We start from the raw sequence: 25,613 nt of genomic DNA, 5'->3' as shown, positions 1-25,613 counted from the left end.
TATTCAAAGTCTTGCTTGGCTCTGAAAACAAAATTTCTCTATCAGTGCTCACTGTATGGATATGAACTCTTAAAAAAAAAAAGAATAAATAAAAGATGGTTAAGAAGATGTAGAGATCACAAGTTTTCCCATGCAGTGGCACAGCTCATCTGGTTGACAGTAGTTGAGGAGGCTCAAAGCCTCATTGCTATTCTGGCCCTTAGTTGGCTTCAAAGCTAAAGCTGAAAACATAAATGAGTGATATTGTGGAGACTACGTTCACTTATTTTAGATTCTATGACCAAAACATACTCACATGATTTTAAAAATAGAAATACAAATGTTTGGTCAGTGGGCATGTTCCAGCTGCTTAAGAAACTAATATCATGACCAGATGAGCAGTAAGTGAAAATATTTGAATTTTGTGGTAAAACAGGCAAACCGTGACTCATTTCTACAGGTCAAAGGCAGTAATTCAGTGTCCTCTATGGTGAAAACACCTGAGAATGCTTGATGTTGGGGCCTGGGCTCCTCCAGACTCTGGACTTTATGCACAGGTTATAGACAGCTACACATTATGTAAACATCATATGCCCTGATGTGCACAGAATGCAGAGGGTCTTGTGGCTTTAATTATTTCTATTTCAGTACATTTTTGATTTTCTTATTGTCTCTTTCACCCTCATAACAGGGTGTCTTAGACTTTTATCACCCCACTAAAAGAGAAAAGCAAAGACAAAGCAAATATAGATATGGTTTTCAAACTGTTGGTTCATATTGATTAAGTAATTTGTACCATGCTGCCATTGTTCATTTTGAGAAGAAATGTCGTCTTCACTGCAGCTCAAACATCCGACCTCCTCTAACTGAGACTTATCTCAAGTGTTAAAGCATGAAAAAAAAACTTGTGACCATGAGTCAAACTATGGCAGGATGTTTGAAGGATTTCATGCTCCACATATTTAACTTGAACCACGTGGGGAAACAAGAACATAGACTTAGACTGCTGCTTTCTGACCCTGAAGTTTGAAAGCTCTTGTTGTTACTCGAATCTGTCTTAACTGGAGTTTTTGTGTGCCAGTCTTTCTGCTTTTTCACTATTAAAAGCGGCTTTAACAATGAAAATAAACAAACACGATTCCTACTTTGCTTTCTTTTACTTGTAAAGTGATAGCCACAGAAAGGACACAGACCATTTTTGTAATTTATTTAATAAATAACTCATAAACAGCATCAGGAGAGAACATGGTTTCGAAACAAAAGGCACTTTGAAAACAATACTGTGTAGGCTTGTTTGTGGAACTTTAGAGGCATTTGGCTGTGAAAGAGGTGATTCATACAAAGTCCAGAACATATGTGTTTCAGTTTAAAGGATACAGAAAAGGCAAATAACATAACTGACCCAGGCAGTAAATTCACCAGTCCACTGAACAACAGGAAGCTTTTTGGTGCACTCGACAAACACAGGAAAAATCCTGAGAACAAGCTAGTTGCATCTTCATCATAACTTTAAAAATCCTTTGATTGTTCAACACTGCTACAGCTTGAATGAGTTAACAAGTGGTATACAGTCCCTTTGTGATAGTTCATCAACACTTCAATAAAAGACAGTTGATATTTACCTTCATCTTATGTATTTACTCCTTCAAGTACTCAATAAGAGTAAAATAAAATCTTTACCTTCAGGTCTTCTTCAGCTGCAGTTTAAAAAACTACATTTACATTTACTGCATAAGAGATTCAACAGAACCGTCCAATCTGTGTAAGCATCACTCAATGCTCCGTATTGCAGTTATTTTCTTTATATACACACTAGGGATGGAACGGTTGACAAAACCACGGTTCAGTTCTTATCACGGTTTTGTGGTCACGGTTTTCGGTTCGGCTTGGTGTACACTGTTGTTGATTTTAACACTTCAGATTACCATATACCCTAACAGATTATTCTTTTACTATTAACAGATTATTTCTAATCAATTCTGTCATGTATAGTCATGAAACTGCTGAAAGAATGAGGCTGTTTCCCATTTTCAGACCATCATTAAAGCTGAGTGAAACATTGCTAGTTTCAACATGCCAACTCCTCAGTAAGGAAAGTCACTATTGGCTGTTCCAGTAGTGACTAAAAGCCACTAAATGACGCTGCTGTCAATAATCCATTTGCATGGCATTGTCATGGACTCTGAAAGAGCGAGAAATAACATGGGAGAGACAGAAAGCAGGTAAAACACAACATCATAAATATGTTTAAACTACAAATTAACTTTCTTTTGTCCATTCTTGTTTTTTTTTCATAATGTTTAAATATCAACCCTTCTCCTTTATGAATGCAGTTGTCTGCTCTGGAGCAGCAGGAGGAGACTGCTGTGAGTGAGGCGGACTGTCTGTCTGTGTTTTGGATAAGGGAGGGACTCACACATGCTGACCACACTGAAAAAAACTGAAATCTTATCAAGTAATTTGTCTTTTTTTCAGTAAAAATTGTCTTATTATACTTGATATGAACCACTTTCAACTTATCAATCTAGAAAAATGTCTTGTTTCAAGTTATCAGAGTACAAAAATGAGGTTTGAATCGCTTGTAATCAGCAAAAAAATCTGCCAATGGAACAAGAAAAAATTGCTTGAAAATTTCCTTGAGACTAGAACAATGTCTTAATACAAGTAACTTTTCTCTTGTTCCACTGGCAGATTTCTTTTACTGGTTACGAGCAATTCAGACCTAATTTTTTCCTTAAATAACTTTAAACAAGACTTTTTTCTGGATTGGTCATGTGAATTTGGCTCATATTGAGTCTAAAAAGGAATTTTCTACTGAAAATAAGACAAAAACACTTGATAAGATTTCAGTTTTTGCAGTGCATTGAGGAGATTAAAACATGCTTTCACCTCAGATTCTCCAAACTCCAGAAAAGCCACGAGAATTGTCAAAAAACTCGCCAGAGGAGTCTGAAAGGTCATTAAATGTAGCGACAAAGTCTCCAAGTTGACAACACTCAGTGGTGGTTTTATCCCCCACTTTCTTACCGCCGTCATCAGAGCTCACACTGAATCTAAACAGCTCCCAGAATGACACAACACCACAGGTACACCCTCTAACTCTGTCTTCCCTGCTCGTTATGTAAACAACACACATGCTTCCCCACTAAGTGTCCTGCTGTACTCCTTCGCCTCGAGTTGGGCATCTATATGATTGAAGCCACACACTGGCTTCAATCTGAGAAGTAAAATGAAGAAAAAAAAAAACAAACACAAACCGAACGAAGCATATGCACCCTGAACCGAGTGAGGAAAACCACTCAATTCAGATGTTTTCATAAACCGTTCCATCCCTAATATACAAATCGACATAATGTGCTGCTATGGCTGACAATTTATGTATCAAACTCAGGTCCTGTCTGCAGCTCAAACACACAGGAGGTCAGTGCACAGAGAGACAAGAGGACAGACAGCTGAGTAATACTTATACACAGAATAGGTATCCATAGTGTCCACATTGTGATGTTCAAAAAGCAAATCTTCTGCCTTTGCCAGTCCTGCGGCAGGAAAAAAGCACCTTCATTTCATTGTTTCTGCAAAAATGCAACATAAAAGTATATACACAAACCGTATACTGTACATCTAAAAAAACAACGAATGCATATAAATCATAAGTGTTAGTAGAAAGGCAGATGCAGTGGCTGTAGGGTACATTGTGGCAAAAAGCAACATGTAATAAATGACAGCATTTCCACCAGGTTTTCCTTCAGACCCCCACAAATCCACGGTGAATCCTGCAGGCATCAGATGATGCTCGAGAGCAGAGTATATGAAAACGATGCATCCATTACTTTCCTTCATATTTGGGGTTGATGACAGTTGTAACAGCACTTTTGTAGATAGGATTTTCACCCTGTGAATAAAAAAACATCAAATTAGTCATGTGGTTAAATCTCAGTTGAGCAGTGTGTGATGAAAATGTTAGATTTTCTGCAAAAAACGAACAAACACAGAAATCTAGTCTGATCTTTATACATTATCTACTGCTCATTTCAACACCATGCTGCTCCAACAATAACCAAATAGGAGCAAGTGCTAATTGGTTAACTCCTCCATCTCACCAGGCAGGTCGTTTTGTTTTGATATACTTTAATCCTCAATGATCGGATCAGTTCTGTGACTTCCAGCTGTATAATCTTCACTGCACACTCATGCACGCACTGTAACCCACTATGGCGTCAGTGTTACACCTTCAGGGTTCAATTCTCTCTTTCAATTTGATTTTATAGTTTTACAGGTTAAGTGAGGTGGGGTAAAAGTGAAATTAAGTCACAGCCCATGCAGGAAAAAGAAGCCAAAGGAAAAAAGAAATACAAACTCAAAGGACAGCAGCTTTACGGCCATAGTTTGGATTCTGGAACTGATTGATAGGACTCTTGTATATGGGGTTTTCTTGCTACAGGTAGAGGGTGAGGAAAGACAGGAGTTCAGCACAAAACAGAAATAAAGAAGACCAAGAAAAGCAGTCTGAAATAAGAAAAGGTACAAATGAAGTTGAGAGAAGGGGATGAAAAGGAGACAGGGTGAGAAACAGAAGCTAAGAAATTAGGACAAAGATTTTGAAGTGTTTTGTATTAACTTGAAAAAAGAAGTAGCTGTTTTTTCCCAGAATTTTTTTTTTTTTCCTGGACCAGGATTGGGAAACACTAAGGTAAGTAATTTAAGAGAGTAATTATTCGGGTTTGGGGGAATTAGAAGACACAGCAACCTACTGTGTAAAATAATTTTTACAATTTGTTCTCTGTCCTAAACTTGGGAAGAATACTAACTACATAGATTGTGTAAACTAAGATATTTTCGAGATGATTAGTTTCAGCCTTGGTAAAGCCTGAAATGTAACAATGACAAAATATGTAATAAAAAAATAGTTAATAAAGCCTGAAATTTAATAAATGGTTGATAATGTTACAAAAGTGCTGAGCCCAAAATGTAATTTATAAAAATGCTATAAACCCTAAAATGTAATAATGACCCATGTAAAAAGTTCTTACATTTAGGGTTGATACCTTTTTTTTTAATTACACTTCGGGTCGCTATGTTTTGGGCTCTAACAAGCCTCTTGAGTCTTAAAATTAAAGGACTTTAGAGTCATCAGATGCCCTACTCATGGTATCCGGGAGGACCCTTAGAAAGAACAGCAGGGGGCGACTGCACTGCTGGTGAACATCTGTGTCACAGAGGAAAATCATACTAAGTGTATGTTTCCGTTTCACCTCTAGGTGGCGGCATTTAACTACACAGGACGCAGTGCTGAGCTTCAGCCGTCTGTCATATTGATGTTGGCAGATGATGCTATAAAGGGCAGGAAACAGGGAGGGGAGGAGCTGTGGCCACTCCCCGGAAAAAAAAAAGCCCAGCTCTGCTCAGAGTGCATAACATTCCCAAAAAAGTCCACACAGTCCTCGGCATATTTCTTCTTTATTTTGAGAGCCACTCAAAAGCAACACATCCAATCTGTTCCTGCAGATGTGAGACTGGAGAGAATGTGAGCCAGACACTTTGTAATGGTATCAATACGTCTGCAAATCTCATCTGCTGCTAAGAACAACAAACGCTCTTCACAAGTTAGTTCCCTGACAGCGGCTGGCTCTGCAGAACAGCCCGACAACACCTGGTTTCCACATTTAAATATCTTGACCCAGCCTCGGCCAGAAATGAAAAAATATTCATCCCACTGATCTTTAACTGAGATCCAAACACTCACTGTGTCCCATTTGGCATTCATCTTCTCCTTCTCGAACTTGGCGAACTCTCTCCTGTCATGGATGATCATCAGCAGCTTCCAGATGAGCAGAAGGGCTAAGCCAATCAGGACAATGCCAGCGACCACGCCCAACACGATTGGGATGATGTCAGGACCAGCAGGGCAGTCTGAAACATGGTCGGGCAGAGAGTTTGGCAGCTTTAAACAACGAGAGCATGGGAAAACATACCATCACACGCCTCTGTGTGAATAAACAAATGATCTATTTCTGCGACGCAGCCACCGCAGCCCCTGTAATTATCTCCTTCTGAAACTGAAACCGTCCACACCCTGGCTCATGTTGGGCTCAGCTCACTGCTTACCCAGAGTCTCCACCACATGGACTTCCTTCTCTGTGTTGTTGTTGACGGCGAAGGTGTAGTAGAACCAGCAGTCGTTGGCGTCCCGCTCCTTGCAGTGCATCACAGGGTAAGAGGCGTCGTGGGGCTGTGGCAGCTTTTCTCTGTCCTTCACTTTGATGAGGGTGAAGTCGCTGCATTCCTTCTCGCATGTGTCCTTCTTCTCTCCGGTTCCAAAAGCTCGACACTGGACGCACTCTCTGAGGGAACAGGGTGGTACTGTTAGACGGTCAATACACCACACGTTTACATAACGTTGACAGGTGAGAGCAGGAGCTTAGATCACACTGCCATACTCCAATCTCCTACTTGAAAAGAAATCTGATTACCAATGAGCCACAGCTGATCACAGTGATACTGATGGTTACAAAATGACAGAAATGACTAAAAACCTGATCAGCTGATTAGCAGCTCACTACATTTTTTTTTGCCGCCCAAGTGGCTGCCTGTTGTGGCAGCTCTCGCTTCTTAGCCTGTTTCTTGTTATTTTTTCATCTCTTTTTCTTTATCTTTGCATTTAAAGTGGATCATTACTTTGCATGGTTTATTTGTTCATTTGTTGGTCATGGACACCAAACTAGTTGTGTCTTCAGTGATATTTATACTATTTTTACTCCTGTGTTTGTCTGTAGATCCTACATGTGAAATCAGCTGTTAGCAGCCTGTAGCATGTCAATGCTAACTGGTGCAAGGCCTGATGTTTCCCCACAAGGTGAGGAGAAGGGGGTGAGGACAACATTCCGGTACTGAGGAGAGAGCTAAGAAATGACGACATCAACCTGTCCTTCCATCTATCTTTATTGGGAACCAAGGGGCAACATCCGGTAAGTAAAAATGAAGCCTTTGCTGAAGTGCTAAAAGTTGCTGTTCAATGAGAATGCACTTAAAGCTGGCTGAAGACCGGAAGTCATGTACACACCCAGCCATAAAAACAGACTTTTACAGCGTTAAAAACATATTTACAGTCTGGTTTAAAAACAGCTTGGGTCTAAGATGCTGATTTCACTATTGGCACACACTGTTTGGTGAGTGAATTTTTATTTTCTAACTCGGTGGATTAGAAATTATTAGGATCGTTTGACTGTCAATGCCAATCAGAGGCACAGCTCTGGTAACGTGACTGGAGAATGCCCTGTAGCTGTTAAAAGGAAAACTCACAGCAAATGTGGCTGCGTCAGCAGGTTGTCTTCATTTCACAGTTTCAGGAACAGACGGGTGACGTCACGGAGGCTACGTCCATGTTTTATACAGTCTATGTTGGGAACGTAGGATTTTTCTCCAATAAACCGGACAAGCTAGCCGTGCCAACCCAGCAATAGAGGGAATACCAGAGTAGCATCATGCTATTCACAGACATGGCTAACAGAGCTAACACAAGGCACCAACGCTACATTGGAAGAGCTTCACCTGCTGTGAGCAGACAGGATCCAGGAGACAGAGACTGAACAGACTGCTGGGGAGGCTCAGTCCTGGACCCTGTGGAGGTGGAGGCTGAACTGGAGGATGATGGACAAGCTGTCATCATCTATTTTTTTATGGACCTTTTTACACTTTCTATACAATTTCTTACTTTTGTTTTGATTTGATTGATTGCTGCTGTGACTCCTGAATTTCCTCTTGAGGATAAATGAAGTGTTTTCTATTCTAGTCTATTCTATTCTACATCAACTCATCTGCTTCAGATTCATCAAAATCAGCAGTTTTACCCCCCAGATTACTAAGACTGCTAAGTTTATCTGATTAATTTGCTCTGATAAAATATCAGGACATAACATGTTACATGAATCAGGGAAAACTACTGTCACTTGGTAGCACTTCATTGTAGACTTACTTGTGTTCAAAACAGACTCCTGGGCAGGTAGGACAAGTCTCACAGGTGGGACCCTGGAATTTGGGGTCAGTGCACTTGCAGACACCACAGTCACACGTTCCTCTGCCGTTACAGATCTGCTTATTACTGGCTCTACATGTGCTGTTGTCCAGAGAACAATCACAGGCACTTCCTGTCCACATGGGATCACAGATACACACTCTACACTCACATTTGCCGTGTCCTGGGGAACAAAGAAAAGGCAGCAAAGCTGAGATCAGATTTATTCTTTGTAAATCCTCCACATCAGTTAGGGTGAGGTCTTAAGAGCCGTCACACTCACCTCCACAGAGTTTGTTTCCGGAGCGATCACAGTTGAAGTTGTCACACTCGCAGTACTGGCCGCTGTACCTGTCCTCAGGGTTCTCTCTCTTCTTGCACTCACAGGTGCCGCACACACAGTCTCCATTGTTGCTGCAGATCTCTGTGCCATTGTCCTTTCGGCAGGTCCGGTCCATGTCCTCTGTGGCTACATCATTGCTGCTACATTCACAGTATCTGCCCACTCGTCCTTCGTTACACCTGAGACAGGGGAAAGCGTGTTATTCCTAACAGTTTGCTCAGATTCCTTGTATTTTCTCTGTAGATGTGATAAAATACAGATTGCACGCAGGGTCTTACTTGCAGGCTCCACATTCGTAGGTCCCATTACCAAAGTGGCAGACTGGACTGTCCTTGATGCCAGTTTTGTGGCACTCACACTCACAGATGAAGTTGAGAGTGATCTCCACCTCCTCTGTGAATCCCAGGGGCTTGATTTTGATGACCTCAGGCTTGCCTTGTTTGGGACAGCCCTTAGACGTCACACTGATGCTAAACATGACCTAAGAAGGAGAATCAAAGAGAAAGTAGGAGCGTTGAAATCTCAAACTGAAACACCCTTAAAGGTCAACCCTTAAAGATGTTTCCACATGATGTCAGCGGAAACAGATTATGACGACTGAGCGCTTACAGGTTCCCCGACACAAGGAGTCGTTTCTGTGCAGCATAGAGAGCGAATTGTGAAAGTGAGGGTTGGAAATTATTCAGTACTTCTGAGAGGAGCCTTCTTCCTGTTCCAAGCGCATAATTACCAACACACTGTAGGGATCCAGACAGAGTTTGGAGTCTTTCTTTCTAAAGTTGCTTCTAGTCAAGCTCTGAAAGTATTTTAAAAATCATCTGTTACTGCTTGTTGGTTTCTGACTAAAGGAATAGTTTCAAAGTGTCTGGGTCAACATTCAATGCTGCCTTTATTTTAAGGTTTAAAGTTTGGAATAGGCCAAATAATCAGTCGTTAGACTTGTTATTTTATCAAATGTTTTTGTCTTATTTTAAGTATAAAATGGCTTTTAAGACTTAATATATCTATTCACCTGAACAGTCCAGAAAAAACATCTTATTTCAAGATACGTAAAGAAAAAAATGAGGTCTGAATTAGAGATGGGTACCGACTTAGGTACTTTTATGGGTACCCACCAAATTCTGTCTTAAGTACCGAGTACTGATTCATATAAGACCAATAGGTACCAGTTTAGGGTACCTAAATACAGCCTTGTGACTGTAAAGGAGTAGAAGAGGAGGTGATTCCATACTGGACATGAACACAGCATTGCAAGGTTATATATTGAAGAATAAATTTGTTAAATTAAAAAAACATTTATTTTATTATTAAACAAATTGATATTTTTTATCACATAAACACAAAAAAGTACCAAAAATTGTTACCGGCACTCGACGGTACCGGGCATCAGTACCATATTATTTCATATATGAAATGCCCCCATCCCTAATTTGAATTGCTTGTAACAAGTAAAAAAAAAATCTCTAACTGGAACAAGAGAAAAGTTAGTTGTATTCAGACATTTTTCTAGCTTTAAGCAAATTTTGAGCAAACTGTTCTTGTTCCATTGGCATTTTTTTTTTACTTGTTTCAAGCGATTTAGACCTCATTTTTGTCTTTAAATAACTTGAAATAAAACATTTTTCTGGACTGCTCAGGTGAATGTGGCTCATATTACGTCTAAAAGACTACTTCTACTGAAAATAAGACAAAAACACTGGATAGGATTTCAGTTCTTTTGCAGTGTAGCGAGACAGAGAAAATGTTAACTTAGCAAACAACTGTGACACAGAGAAGGGTCTTTTGCTGATTACTGAAATGGATTGAAATGATGTCTGTCTGCTGATGTCTGTATAAAAACAAGAAACCACAAATCGCACCCGAATAAAGCTGGACTTAATTGATACAATCATTATTTATGTCAGAAATTGGCTGGTGGGTGCAGCTAGACATCTACATTTAACTGCAGGAACAGTGTTTGTGTAAAATCCTCACCTCATCCCCGATTGAAATGTTGGAGCACTTCCGTCCATTTTCACCCTCGCTAACCACTCCATTCTTACAGCGGGATGTGTAAGCGATAGTCACTCCCTCTGGAAGCTTACTGTTCTCCAGAATGACCTCAGACGACAGGGACTGCCAAAAACAAGAGATAACAATATAATTTCCTGCACTGGGGTTTCTTCCTGTCTCTTTGTTTACACAGTATACATAAACACAGCTCAGCAGAGTTTTAAATGAGCATTTGTTTGGATGAAGAAACACTCTGTTCTACATCAATCTAAACATTAAATGCCTTAATATGGTGCATGAGAGTGTACTCACATTGTAAGCATCTATAATAAGGTTGATAACGTTGCTGGAGTTAGCGGACAGAGTGCCCACAGCAGACTTTGGTATCAGATTTTTCAGCTCCTGAAAGAAAAAAGGTAAAAAAACACTTTAGAAAAAGTGTAAAGATCACCTTTGATCTCAATGTTCACAAACAGTTAACAGACAAACTCTTTTCTATTCACTGCAAAATACGTAAGTCTTATCAAGTGTTTTTGTCTTATTTTAAGTTAAAAAATGTCTCTTTATACTTGATATGAGCCACATTCAACTTACCAGTCCAGAAAAATGTCTTGTTTCAAGATATCAAAAGACAAAAATAAGGTCTGAATAGTTTGGAACATGCTAAAAAAAATCTGTAAATGGAACAAGAAAAATGCTAGAAGATTTGCTTGGAACTGGAATAATGTCTTAATACAAGTAACTTTTTCTCTTGTTCCATTGGCAGAATTTTTTTTTTACTTGGTACAAGCAATTCAGACCTAATTTCTGTCTTTGAATATCTTGAAATAAGACTTTTTTTCTGGACTGGTGTGGTGAATGTAGCTAATATTATGTCTAAAAAGACATTTTCTTCTGAAAACAAGACAAAAACACTTGAAAGGAGGTCAGTTTTTCTAAGTGTTTTGTTCAAGGTTTGGTTTAACCACACTGATTTAAACCATTTATGAAAGAAATAGTGCTTTAACACAAGAGAATAACAATAGAAAGGTCCAGTTAATCTGTAAAACCAAGGCTTCTAGGTTATATCTTAAAAGGTAAAAATAAAAATTAAAGTATAAATACACGAACCTGTGCTACCCATACAACAAACTAGCCAAGATTATACTCATGACAGAAATTAAGTTATTTTTCTTTATCTCCTTTAATTTTAATGATTTTTGTCTCTAACATCAGTGTTCACTTTGGATGGATTTTTAAAATGTGTTTTGCGAAAGAAAAAAAAAAGTAGAATCACTTTGAAACGACTGTGTACTGTTTTACTGAACCCAGATGGTCTAAATCAGGCTAAAAAACAAAGCAGCAGCAGAAGAAAATAAAGATACTTTCAGGGGATGCTACGATAACACACAACAGATGTCAGAGCCCAGGTGGATGTATTTACCGATGGGCATTTTGACCACGCACGCAGAAGGAGTAAGAGAGAGATTGCTCCAAACTGACTGTGAATAAGTGAAGTTTTATGTTGGACAGGGATAAGAAAGAGAAGTGGACCTACTTGGTAAACAGGCTGGAACTCCTCTGTTACCGCAAAAATGGTCTGAATGTTGTTGTCACTCAGCTTCTGAACCAGGTGAGCGATGGAGGGATAGTCCTTTAAAACAGGGAGTCAAATTTAGCATGGGAAGCCGGCTAACACGTGGGACTCCTTAAAACAGGTCAACAGCCCCTGACCTACTTACATAGTAGTGGCTCATGGTATAAACATTGTTCTCCAAGTGACATTTTCCATCATTGGGTAGAACGATGCCACCCAGTTTGCCATCCCCAGCAAAATGAAAACCAGCGTCAGTGGAGAACACCAGCAGACGGGTCACATTCCTCCAACCGATTTGGTCCTGAGAAAAGCATGAAGAAACTTCAACCAGCAGAAGAGATAATCTGCTTACAACAATACAGAAGCTAACAGAGAGCTGAGCTGCTAACTCTGCGTCTAAAACTCTCCCTGTAAAGAGCCAGGACTTGTAAAATACCTTTTTCACACATCACCACATAAACACGTTTATTGGTGCTTCATCCCTGTGAGTAAGAACTGTAAATGTGGGAAAATTCCCTCAAACTAAGAACCTGAGCAAAGCCTTTGGTTCTGTTTTCACTCACCCCACACACAGCAACTTGCATGATGGCGTCAAAGCCTCCCTCAGGAGAGTCCAGGTTTCCAGAGATGTGCTGCTTACCCACCAGGGTGTTGAACTTCTTGCCATCACTGGTCAGTTTCAGGACATTTTTGTAGCTGAATGGGCTGGTGCAGTTCTGGTCTCCTGTGCAAGGGTTCAGCAGCTTTGCAGGAGTGGTGCTGATGTATGGCATAACCGTCTTTTCCACAAAGGAGCCAAAACCTTTAGAGGAAAACTCGATTTTACAGAGGAAGTATTATGCTGTCCCAAACTTTAAACATGGATATAAAGTAAGAGTTTTACAACATATTCATCTTCTCCTGTTCTATCAAAAAAAAAATGCACCAGATCTTTACCAGATGTCTCCAAAGTGATTGAGATAACATGACGTTTTGTGAGACTAAAACCCTAAGGTCTGCTCATTGGCCAACAGGCCCCCTGGGGGCTGGCCAATCAGAGGGAAGGGGGTTTGTAGAGCAGGGAGCCTTAAAGAGACAGCAGCTAACACATAGTGAGTAAAAATTGTGATCTTTTTAAAGCTGTAAATCATGTAAAAATACTAAGGGGGGTACCAGAGGGACAGAATAAATCCTGAAAAAGCACAATAATGCTTCTTTAAAGAATTTTGGACATTTTTTAAAATTGATTTGACCTAATAAGATGGCACCACCAGTTCAAAAGTACCTCATAAATGTAGAGACCAGTGAACTCTCAAGTTTCACCTCTCAGGTTTGTTGGTTCTGGTCAGATAAAGGTCATTCAAATCTGGGTGGCACTTGATACATACAGCACACATGGAACTGTGTGCACAAAGTAAAAAGTCTGATACTACAGACCCCCAACTACAGACAGAATGATTGAACCACTTGTTTTCTGGGTTAGAAAATTAACATGGGAGAGTAGTAACTTGTCAAGTTGATGGGACAATCTCAGTTATGATTATCAAACCTTGCATTTTTTTTTTTTTAAAGAGTGTTTTTAATCAGTTTTTATCTTTGTCTTGGTTATATGAGGGGGCACACAACTCTCTGACATATAGAAACCCACTTTTTGTAGTTAAATGGTTTTTGGGGGGAGTGAAACACTTTCATGAAGTCAGTGCTTTCTCCACTTTGAGCCATTATTTTAGATACTACATTTTCTGGCTGAAACAGACCATTGAAGAATGACTCTACTTGAGTTACATGTGAGGTTTTTAAAAATGTCAGCACAAAATTTTAAAAAGTGGAGCGTCAAATTATTTGGCTCACTGAACTCAACACAAAACTTTCTAAAGAAACTTTGTCCAAAGAATCAAGCTGTCAAACCCAATTAGTCTCTAACATCTTCACCTATCCTGAAGTCAGAGGTGATCTTTGACATCTTCTCCATTAGACTGGTTCCCAGATTCTTCACGTTCTCCAGATCATCCTTCATGGAGTAGGACAGGTCCATCAAGTAGTACAGATCAATGGGGTAGTCTTCTGCTCGTTTGAACTTCAGGTCAAAAGTCTGGGGCTCACCTAAAACAGATTAATATTCAAGTTTTACAGAGCTACATCTCTAACCCCAAAAGAGGGAATGCGTGCTCATTAGAAGTAGCCACCCTCACCTGATCTCAGAGTAAGGCTAAGTTTCTGGGGCTGGATCTGGGTGATTTCCTCTGGCTTCAGTTTCTCCGCCCCTTTTTTTCGGTTCGTCACTGTTTTGTTCTGGTGGACAGTCTGATCACCGTGGGGGTTTTCTATAAGATTGACACGACAGCCTCTTCTTATAAGAGACTGCAGCTCGTCACAGCGGGTTGACACAGTTTCGCCCTGTTTCAGGAAGTGCTGGAAGAAGAAGCAAAGGGTGAATTCCATCAGTGAATTAATCATAGATAATAAAGATAATAATAATAATTAGAATTAAGAGTAATTCCTGTACTCGATCACTTGGATTACCTAATGACGAGTACTTAAGTGCGCTCAGATTATTATTTTTTTAACCATAAGCAAAAATAGGGTCTGTCACACACAGACCTCCCAGACCTTTATCATAGACTTATCGTACATCTTTTTCACTCTTGTAGATGTCTCTGTGACGGTGGCTTGTACGCCTGCACAACAAATGCCACCAGCTCTCTGGAGCCCTTACCACCCAAAAAAAAATAATGGGAGCATATCTCCAGTTACCATTTTGGTTATCAGCAGGCTAATCTTCTCCGCTCTAGTTTCGTCACAACGAGATGTCCTAACAGGGATAGCAAATAACGTGATGCAAGACCGTGTTTTCTCTCTGTACTATTTTCTCCCTGTGTTTGGAGCACATGTGGTTAAGCATCAAACAAGTTATTCTATGTGGCATGCTAAGTTCAATGCTACATATCTTGCCCTGCACATCAACTTAATCATTTTGTCGAAATCTTTCGAAACATCACTTTTCTTGGCTGACATGTCACAGGTGCAGCTGACAGTTTGGAATTAATCACATGCTCCTAGTGTTGCTGTAGCTGCTGTTAAACAGTTTCTCCTGCTGAAGTTTGGCTCTCTGTGCTTGAGCCATGGCCAGAGAAGTCGTAACTGTGTACCCCATTAATTATTTTCCCACCTGGTATATTCAGTTTGTTGAAAACAAGAAGCTGGATCACACATGTAACGCTGTATGTGTTCAAGTTTTGTAGCCAAAAGCAGTGCTTGCAGGGGTGTGAGAGTAACTAAACGTTACACAAATAATGGGGTCAATGGTGAGCATGAGTGCCTGAATAGTCGTACCATCCCTATTCAGAATTATCTGAAATGGAGAGGTTGTTCAGTACTTAATAGAAGTGGAAATATAAGACAGCACTCTGCTGCAGGTGAATTTTATTGTCAGCTCACCTGTACCACATTTTTAACCCAGATGATTTGAACAATCAGAAAATAAATAGCCAGTGACAAAATCTGCTAAATTATGAGCACATCACTCCATTTGGTCGCACAGGCCAAACAATCAACTTGTTTCTTTCCAAATGAAGAAAAACTATCAGTAGCTTCAGGCCTAAATGAGTAGCGTTGAGACTTAAGGTGTCAAATTGAACTTCCCAACAGTGGTTTAAACTGGGATCCACATACCGGGTCTGTACACCAGCCACATTTGGCCCCAGCCTGGATGCACTCCCCACAGTATTTGGCGTTGGCATTGATGCACTCGTTCCCCTCTGGATGAACAAAGAGAGAAAAAGAGGAGAAGAAGAGGCAGAGTTAGAGGGGGCAGGGGTAAAGCTCAGTCGCTGCAAAGTAAGCAGCCTGTTAAGCCCTCCATGTTTACACATCACTTCATCTGGAACACTGTGTGGCTCAATGGTAATTGGATACAGAGATGGGATATTCTTTTCCATTATCCCCTACGCTCCGTGATGCTGAGGTGGATCTCTGGTCAATGACATCATTAAGATAAAATAGGCTCCCTTTATGAGTCTCTTTCTCAGGAGCGAGTCATCATGGTGATCTGAACGTTTTTACACAAGCTTACATCAACAAAACGACAAGATGTGACAGAATAATGATGTTGCTATGGTATATAACTGGTCTTACCTTTCTGAGCATGGCTGTAACAGAGAACCCCTAACAGTGTAGAGATCAGGAGCAGTTTCAGGTCCATCTGGAAACACACACAAGAAAAAAACATTTACCATCAGTGACACCCTCTTTAACCACCGAGTTTCATAATTTCCTGGACAAAAGGGTCCAGATGAGCCTTTGTGAGATGATGGGTTGGAACTGTAATGGCTTGGTTATAATTGGAGATAATAAATCATCCAGTGGCAGGGTTAAGCTATTCTCAGCCTGTCTAATGGTAACAGACAGCTAATTCAATTCAGACCACTCTCAGTCACACACAGTATACAAATTCATGCAAAGAAAAACACAAACAGCAACAATGCCTCACAGCTGTTGCCCCTCAAATCCCATTTCTGTAAATAGCATCAGATCCCCAGAGAAACCCCCTTTCTTGTCCTGTATATTGATCCTTTGTCTGAATGCAGGGCCTCTGGGCCGGCGTATCGATGTATCTCGCCCTCCTAATGCAAAGCTCATGACTAATTCATCATACAGGAGGTTTCTCTGCCTTTAATGCTGATTTGTGCTTCGCCACTAAGTGAAACTGTACTTAACCATATTGGTTCTTTGAGCAGAAGGTGGCCAATGTATTTTAAAAGTGGGAATGCTAACATGCTAGAGCTGTAGCATGTTTATTTGTTGGTGAATTGGGCAGGAATGTAACACATATTGGTCTCCAACCACAGGTTTGACATGGGAAAATGATAACAACACAAAGCTGCAGCCATAATGCCAAATCGATGTACAACCCAGATGCAAACAAGCACAGGTGACAGTATCTCAGAGTGTGGTTAAACTGATGTACAACAACTCAACTTGAGCCATGAAGAGGCAGCACAGGCATATAGACATTAACCTGCAAGGAAGACCAAAAGCTACTGGAGGTAGCTCTGCTAACGTTAGCTACAACTGGTGAACCAACTTGACATCTTTCCCCACAGGCTCTATGATCCTGTGTTTGAACTTGTTGGTTTGCCTGAATGTAAGTTTCTGTATAAACAACCAGATGTTGCTGTGTCAGGTGATACTGAGATAACCAATAGATCGTGAGTGAACATTTTAAAGCAGCAAGCTTGACCTTGACAGTCCTGGTTCTAGACGGTATTAATAATGGATATAGTAACTCTGATGTCATCTGTCTGTTTTTGACACCGAGTTTTGAAGCCAATCATTGGTGGGGGCCATAATGGAAATGCTCAACGCTCAAGAGGTAGGCTTTCAGCATCCTTACTAACAGCTACAGGGTGGCCATCTATTGGTCTGATAGGGCAAACTCATGAACTTTATGACTCCTAAACTGCAAAGTTTGAATTTCACCCCCTGTACAGTGAGAAGATATACTATAGGAGCAATGAAATGACTCAAGTTATTTTTAGTTTTTGATATGAGAGTAGTTACTTGTTAACCAAAAGGTTACCAAGCTCTGAAGCATATCCTGTTTAGTTCTTTTATTATACAGACTAGAATCTCCTCCTTTTTGGCTTCTGGAGAAAATGGAGATAGTTCACATTTGCCATTTTTTTTGTTTGTTTCGTAACTAGAAGGCTAAATCGACTCCTCAACATTGGAATACAAAAAAAGTCAAGGAACACAAAATACACAAGAGCCTGTATAATTTCATTGTGGCTCATTCAGTAGTACCAGATGCTTTCCACAAACCACCCCACATTGCCTCCCCTGAACCCTGCTGCTAGCATGGCTATAAAAAAAGCTTGAGAAGACTTCCTGTAGTTTTAGGTTGCACCTTAACCAACAATAAATAATCGCAAGAGGAGAGCTGAGGTTGCAGTAAGTAAAACACTTTTCAGTGACCCCTGACTATCATTATAAATTCCACAGTCTCAGTTAGCGGTGTCAGATTAGAGGCTCTCCCCACCTCTTATTGGCAGCTCTAATAAGCAACAGCTGGGGAGGCTCCTACAGAGAGACACCGAATCAATGGCCTGATGCTGTACGCATTAGCCAGCAGGAGATCAGCATGTGCAGAATCTAATTTACATGAGGAATGTACTGTATGGTGTCCTGAAATAAATCACTAACACAAGGGAGACGTTTCTGTAAGAGTCTTCACAGAAGCTTAAGACAAATCCACTGGATATTCAAGCATCTGGTTCAGATCAGAGCAGGAGAGATAGTGATAAAGAAACAAACTTTTTAGCTCTTTTGGACCAATTTCAGGCTATTCATAGAGGCTACATTAAAAGACTGCATTCCCGTCCACTGTGGTAAAGGAAGCTCTGACGTGTAGCGTGCTCGGTGTTGAGTGATGCATTCCTCAGTGCAGTGTGTGTGTGCGTGCATGTGTGTGTCCGTTTATATAGACACAGAGGGGCAGACGGCCTGTCTGCAGCCCCCCAGATTAGATCAGCTGGCTTGAACCTCCACTGCTGCGCTTGGGTGGTGTGAGTTGGCTAGATAAATACCACATTTAACCTCGCTCTTTCACTATCACACCTCACCTCAACAAATAAAGCAAACAGACGTCCAAGAGAAGAAATGTATAATAAAGTCCTTCATTGCTGCATCAGTTTCAGTGTAGACAAAACTTCAAATCAAAGAATTTAGCCTCACATTCCTCTTGAGTCAGAGCAGCACACTCAGTTATTTTCTTTCCACCGACACCAGGGTTTCAACTTCAGCTCCGAGGAATCATTCAAACCACGTCAGTAAAACGCCAGCAAGGTGTCAAGTTAGTAAAATAACTGTGTTGTCTCTAATCTCATGAAGCTTAGCAGCTGCACAGAGGAATGCTGGGTAAAAAAAAAAGAACAGTAAAGTACAACAGAAGACAGAGAGCGGTCTGAGAAAGGGCTGGGAGCAGGATGTTATGCTGCCCTCAGGTCCACCCCCAAAGCTCAGAGTTCAGAAGACATAAATACAACTTGTCAGCTTTTCAAGATGGCTTTGGTTAACATGGGCAGTGTCACCAATTTATTCTGGTCTCCAACATTTCTGGACTGAAAAGAATGAGGACATTTGAAGAGCACAATATGAAAAAAAAATCACAGACTTAAATTATCCAGGCAGAGTAATTGTCATCTCTAAAGATCTGTGGTGCTAAACTCTTTGAATTAACAAGTTTGCAGCTTCTTACTCACAAGAGTAAACATTTCCTTGATGAAGACAATGTTTGATGAATAAATCCATAGCTCATATGTTACAATATGTATCAGGCGAACATGTCAAAAGACCTGATGAAGGGGGCTTGGTGTATTTTTGATGTATGTATTTTTATTTAATATCCCCATAAAAAAGATTTGTATGATGCAGCAACCAATATAGCTTGCTTTATTTTTTTATTTTTTACACATTTCAACACAGTATGTGGCGGTTAAATTGCAATTCTTTTTTTTTTTTTTTACACCAGACCAATGCATGTAAGTCAGAATTGAGGATTTGTTTAAGGGATCTGACATAAAGTACCTAAAAAGTTGAAGAAAAAAATTTCACCCTCTGCTGGAGAAAGCAGTAACTTTCTTTTCCCAACCTAGCTTAAAAAACAAAGACTAGAAAAAGGATTTAAGTTTGAAGAAAATTAAAAGATTTTTGAATAAAAATCATGATTAAAAAAAGTAAAAACAAAAAATCCTGATAAGTGTGAATCGATTTTTTGGCCCCACCCCTCAAATGCAATCCACTGTTACATTCAGAGAAAAAGAGCAAGCACAGCTGATGAGAATAAAGACAGTGCCACCAGTGTGAACATTTTTGACTGTCTTAGAAGAGAATAACATGATTTTACTCTGTAAAACGTGTTATATAAGTATTTACAGAAGAGGAGAAAAAAACTGGCACCAAAACTTGTTGAAGAACAAAGACATACTGAAGAAAAATGAGGCAGCCGCTGCTTTAGCTAGTGTTAGCATCTAGTGTCCAGTGTCCCCCATAACTACCAAATAAACCCAAAAAATCCTTCTCTTTAGAGAAAAGGACAGATGTTTTTTTCTCAATGCTAAATTTTGTCAACAAGCATGATGTTGTCAAAGGGACTTTTGGTCTTCTCTTCATAAATGGCTTTTGGGAAATAGCACTAAGAAATGGAAATTTTGACCCAACATGACCCAATCTTAAATATTATTTAAAATTCTAAAGATGTATCTCTACCTGCCCTGTGTGATGTAATCTCACATTCACGGACTGATTCATGACAACTTCAAGGCTGCAGACATATAGACTTATGGAGTTAGGATCCTGAGTTTGAAAGCTCATTTTTGCAGCAAAGGAGTTCTTCCAGTTCACAGTATAAAAATCAATAACAGCTGAGAACCAGATTCGATCTTTTTTATGTTGTTGTTGTTGTTATTGGTTTTTTTTTTTCTGTGTATGAGCTTACAGGGTTGTTTCAGTTTGAATTAGCATGTATGGAAAATGTATATGTGTGTGTACCTTTGCTTAGCGTTTCATACCATGAGGTGTGTGCATATTTAAAAAAAAAAAACAAGTAGAAAACTTAGTACTCTTAAAAACCACCAGGAGCAGATTATTGATAATCATACTGGCTTAAAAACATTGACATAGTATGATATAAGCTGTTTATCATTTGTTGTTGAGCTTGAAAAGATGAGGGTTACCGAAAATAGCGATTCTAAGCGTACACATATGAAAGTTATTATATTAAACAGAGCATGAAAACCATCAAAGACCTGCAACAAAATTGGAAACAAATGGTTCAAAAGAACACAGTAAATAAAATTATAACAGCTCCCACTTTCCCAGATCTTTTGTGTTCATCATGTTTTGAGTTTTTCATGGTCTGTTTGCAAGAACAATGTCTGGATAACTCTGCCAGCAACAGTCTTTAATTTAACTCCTCTGTGAGAGGGAGTTCCACAAACACTTACACTTAGAAACCATACTACTCACAAGTTCAAAACAGAGAGATAGAGGCTGGGAAGACTTTTATGTTTCATCACTGGGCACTGTGACCATAAATACAGTCACCTTGATTTATGAGGTTTGAAAAGTGCACGCATCAATAGTTACACTCTAACAGTTGAACTGTTTATCACAGAGAGTAAATACATAAATACAGAGTAGCACTGCTTCTTCTCCAACAGTTAAGTGGTTTATAAAACTCCCACGCTCCTCCTGCCTCCTCATACTCCAAACCTTTCACTCCTCATTGCCTGTCCACTTGTCACTCACACCTGAGCTGTGTCTACAGGGCCTCACAGGGCTCTATCAGTTGGCAGGAGAAGATGATGCATGGCAGACATCATGGTGTGTGACTAAAATGGGCCGAGCTTCTCAGGCATTCCTGAGGGACTGAACGCGTCCTGACCAGGATAGAAACCTGGAGCTCATCGACTGCACTTAAAGGAAACGTGAGCACTGAGAGCCATGATGATGGGATGCTGTATTTTTAACAGCCTGTTTCCCAGAAGTCCTTTCGCCCGGGACAATGAACACATCATCACCAAAGTCTGAAGTTATCTCAGAAAATAAAATCTGTTTCATAATATTAATCTAATACATGATCTGCCAAATCTTCTCTGCTGCTGCCAAACAGCTAATTCTGCTGTTGCTATCGACTATTGTTTTAATTCTTTTCATCTTCTGTTACCCCAGTCTCACAATCGGGGGCTTGATTGGATATGGTGTCAATTTAATGGTTTAAGAGATATTTTGACAGTCATGGGCTTGATTGCTAGCACCTGTGATGGCCCTGCTACAGTGGTCAGAAGGTGTCTGGATGGGATATAGGGTCATTCTGTGGATTGGGATATATTTTTAGCTCAGCAGGGACAAAAACCTGAAGTAAAGCAGAGGAACATAGAAACTTAAAGTCAGCTCATACAAACACTGAGTTTTTGTTTAGTTGATATTGTTGTATATTGATGTTGTAGTATACTGAACCACGGTGTCAAAAATGTCATTATCTCTCTTGTTTTAATCATGCAAAAGATTGCATTAGAAGTGACTTAAGATGCACAAAACTCTGCAGTTTGGTTTTAACTAGAATTGGGATATCTTTAAAATTTAAAGCTGGGCAACTTCAAGCTGGTTCTCCACAAAATTGCATATTGCCCAGTGTCAGACTAATGTGGCTGTGTGTAGTTCTTCCACACATTACTGTGGCTCCTGTTTGTTGAATGAATAAACTGTTAAATAGAGGGTATGCATTGATGTCACTTCCCCTCCGGGACACGCCCACTTCCAGTCGGACTGAGATGTAAAACAAACTCGCTTACCATTGGGAAGAGTGGCAGTAAACACAGCAAGACAGAGAAAAATGTGGAATGACATGAAATTAAGGATAGATGATGGATGGATTCGACATTGATTTGTTAAAGCTACCAAAGAACAAGGGGTTCACGAACATTAAAATGTAGCCACAAATCATATCCTGACATTTATTTGTAAGTAAAGTTAAGACCAAATATTTTATACAACACAGATACAAATGCTTGTGCTGTAGTTCTCCCCCTTACTTAAAATTTTGGAGATTTTGGAATTAAAGGTATGATTTAACCAAAAAATACAGCATAGATTAACATTAGACACAAAATTGTAACTGCGAATCCAGCTTTTCTTGCCTGGATTGTTTCTGAAAATTGTAGCGATCCATCAGTTTCTCTTCTCTTTCAGTAGCCTGTCAAAAGATAGCTCTGACTGCTTTTCAAACATGTTTGTTCAATCAATTGCACAGCAGCTCTTTCCCATTTTTTGAATTTGCTTTTATGTATAGATGCTTTTTAAGCCAACGCTGCCACTCACCTCCCTCTTTCTGACACTCAGTGGGAATAACCAAAGCAGCAAACTCCAGTATAAGAACAGGAGACAATGCTGAAGTGCTAAAATCTACTGTTTCTCGAGTGTCTGCTTGACACAGGCTTTGTAAGTACCAGAAGTCACATACACACTGTTTTCAAAGCAGAGACAAACCTATTTTCAGCCTGGTTCAAAAAAGTCGCCTGTCTGAATCGCTAAGTTTGCTATCGGCACACTCTGTACAGGGAGCGATTCTTTTTCTAACTCTGCAGTTCAGAGGATATTAAGGTTGCGAGCTCCCCCAATAAGAGGCACAGCCAGTCATGTGACAGATCATGCTGATCTGCGTTACTGTCCAGTTATAGATTCCTAAGCTTCCACGCTTTGGGTCGATGCTGTAAAGGTTCCTGGCTCTGACTCCGTCCTACTCCCCATCCCTGTCCCTGCTTTGACTCAGAGCCCCTGCAGCTTCAGCTCCACACCTGCACCTGTGCTCTCCTGCTTAACCTGTGAGCAGCTCCAGGACCCTGATCTCATGCTCCATGCAAGCTCGCCCAATTAAGGGCACAGCTCTGGTCATGTGACTGAGGGGCACTCTATAGCCGTACGAGAAGCCATCGCCACTTCCAATATGGCCGCGATGGCCGATTTGCTTCATTTCCCATTTCAGAAACACACGGGTGGCGTCAGGGAGACTGTGTCCATGTTTTATACAGTCAATGGCGTAACCGTGGTGACTTCCGCTTGATATGGCATCACGTGTATACCATCTAGTGCCAATATGTCGTATTTCTTTAGACTTCAATCATCCATCTTCAAAGAACAAGCAAGAGTCTGAGTCTGAGGGTTTGGCATAGGCTGAGAAAATCTGGGAGTTTTTTCATGAAATTTATTTTCATGGGCATGACCCACAAACTCAGCCCTGCTGCTCATCACAGAAATGCATGTTGTGGCTCCAAATGGGGCTTACCATTGGTATAAGGTTTATATCCAAGAAGTATTGTTACAATAAAAAAATAATCTAACATGAGTTTCCTTTCTTCATTAGCTAAGTTTATATTTTCTCATTCAGATCAGGTGCATTTAAATTTCTGGATGGAGGCCCAGGGAAAAGATAACTTTTAGGTTCAGTTAAACTGTAAGTCAGCTGATGTAAACACTCAGTTTGTGTTCAGTGTAGCTCATATTATTGTAGTAATGCTGAACCTTATGATCAAAAATGTCATTATTTTTTCTCCAACTGTGTAAACCTGCAGTTATTTAATCATGCAAAAGAAGTGTTTTTGTTTTCTTACTTCACTTTGAACTTTGTACGATTAATCCCATTACTTCGATGACACAGAATAATTCCAGTTTTGTGAGGAGGTTTGTGAAATCCTCTGGTGTAAAAACAGCTTCATTGAGCCACACAAACCAGGGCCCTGAAGGAGTGGATTTACTTTCCATCAAATTGAGCTGCATTTGCAAGTGCTTAGAAGTACTTACTTCAGCAAGCACCGGCATGAATAATGACCAGGCGAGTCAGGGAGGCAGTGAAAAAACCCAGTGCAGCAGTAAAGAACGGGTGGCAGCTCAGAGTCACAGCGCTCTTTGTAGCAGGAGGCCTGGGCTTCCCTCCCTCAGAATGGCTGTTCTTCTCTGGCCGTGAAAAGAAGGAATGGAAAAGAAGGAAAAACAGGAAAGGGCGGCGCACAGCTCAGAGGGGAAAGGGGTTACTGCTACTCCAGAAGAAGGAACTTACATTTCAGCTTGACTTAATCCTCCCTCCTCTGTTTGTACAGTGTTTGTCTGGTTGTTCAGGCCTTTAAAACCTTCATAAATCAGTGTGGTGGAGGGAAAGAGACCTGGTCTGAAATGCTCAGGTGTCTGAGTCTTTTAAGACTTTAAAAGCCTGCTGTTGGGTTTATATTTCATTAAAAAATTCCATGATGCACCGAGTCAATCCACTGTTGTCCTTGGCGTATCTTTGGCGTCCTAAACTCCCATCCTCCTTCTCTCCCCTCACCATCGTACCACCCACACAATCACTCAGTTCACTCCCTCATCTCAGCGCAGAGCCAAACCGATCGCCCTTTGACTCCACAGCCCCTTCACACAGCTCAGAGCAGCGAACACGTCCCAGCTCTGACAGAACTAGAGGAGAATACAAAACAGTGTCTGTCTGTGTCTCTGTCTGCGCCCCACCACCACAACAAGACCCTCTCACAGCAGACAAAAGCAATGAATCAGGCTCCCCTTTAAGACCATGACACAAGGTCTGATACTGAAAGTGTTCCCACTCACCGTCCCCTCTTTGCCAAAGAGCCTGTGTGATAAATAATACTAATGAGACAGATGTTAATGTCTTTAATCTTTTGATGCTTCTGTTCGTCCCTGACATTGATATGGTCAGACAGGCTAAAGTGATCTTTTTTCCACAAAAGAAAGGAGAAAGAAACGTCCTCTGAGAGATACAGAGGAGGCCACAAACTGCATCATAGTTTCCACATTACATTAGCATCTGAATGCTCAGCCAGTCCGCTGTGAAAGAACATTTGTCAGACAGAGAAAAAGTGTAATATAAAAGTTCAGATCAATACAAACAGCTGAAAAAGCTGATCTGTTTCCTCAAGTCTTTGGATCATGTGTATATCACAAACATGGAGCCTTAATTCATGAATGAAGAGATATGGAGAGGTAAAGGCACAACTTCCACTTTCACAGGTTCAGAGATGAAATTTTCTTAAATATTTCAAAGTTGCTTAATACCAGTGTTAAGTCTACTTGTTGAATGAGGTGAGGTGGGAAAAATTTCATAATTATATCAATGCTTTGTGCAGGTATCTTCTTGATTTTGCCTTGAAAAACCTTATCTGTCTTCA

General features: G+C 40.3%; 1 protein-coding gene across 1 annotated transcript in view; it reads right to left on the bottom strand.

Moving 5' to 3' along the window:
• Positions 1-1,172: 1,172 nt before the first annotated feature.
• Positions 1,173-25,613, bottom strand: part of itgb1a (integrin, beta 1a) — a 39,081-nt gene continuing 14,640 nt past the window's right edge. The window contains exons 2-16 of the mRNA XM_074693297.1: positions 16,015-16,081; positions 15,553-15,638; positions 14,073-14,292; positions 13,813-13,983; positions 12,465-12,703; positions 12,047-12,202; positions 11,863-11,958; positions 10,638-10,727; positions 10,308-10,448; positions 8,612-8,814; positions 8,274-8,512; positions 7,952-8,174; positions 6,085-6,320; positions 5,723-5,889; positions 1,173-3,871 (exon numbers count right to left, since the gene is read on the bottom strand). Coding sequence (XP_074549398.1) covers positions 3,806-3,871; positions 5,723-5,889; positions 6,085-6,320; positions 7,952-8,174; positions 8,274-8,512; positions 8,612-8,814; positions 10,308-10,448; positions 10,638-10,727; positions 11,863-11,958; positions 12,047-12,202; positions 12,465-12,703; positions 13,813-13,983; positions 14,073-14,292; positions 15,553-15,638; positions 16,015-16,081 — 2,400 coding nt within the window. The 3' untranslated portion in view covers positions 1,173-3,805. The remainder of the gene's footprint in view (positions 3,872-5,722; positions 5,890-6,084; positions 6,321-7,951; positions 8,175-8,273; positions 8,513-8,611; positions 8,815-10,307; positions 10,449-10,637; positions 10,728-11,862; positions 11,959-12,046; positions 12,203-12,464; positions 12,704-13,812; positions 13,984-14,072; positions 14,293-15,552; positions 15,639-16,014; positions 16,082-25,613) is intronic.

The sequence above is a fragment of the Halichoeres trimaculatus genome, unplaced genomic scaffold, assembly GCF_033239565.1.
Source record: "Halichoeres trimaculatus isolate MK-OKI-2021-1 unplaced genomic scaffold, fHalTri1.1 fHalTri1_scaffold_18, whole genome shotgun sequence".
In the NCBI taxonomy this organism is placed as follows: Eukaryota; Metazoa; Chordata; class Actinopteri; order Labriformes; family Labridae; genus Halichoeres; species Halichoeres trimaculatus.
This window is presented reverse-complemented; position numbering and strand designations above follow the sequence as displayed.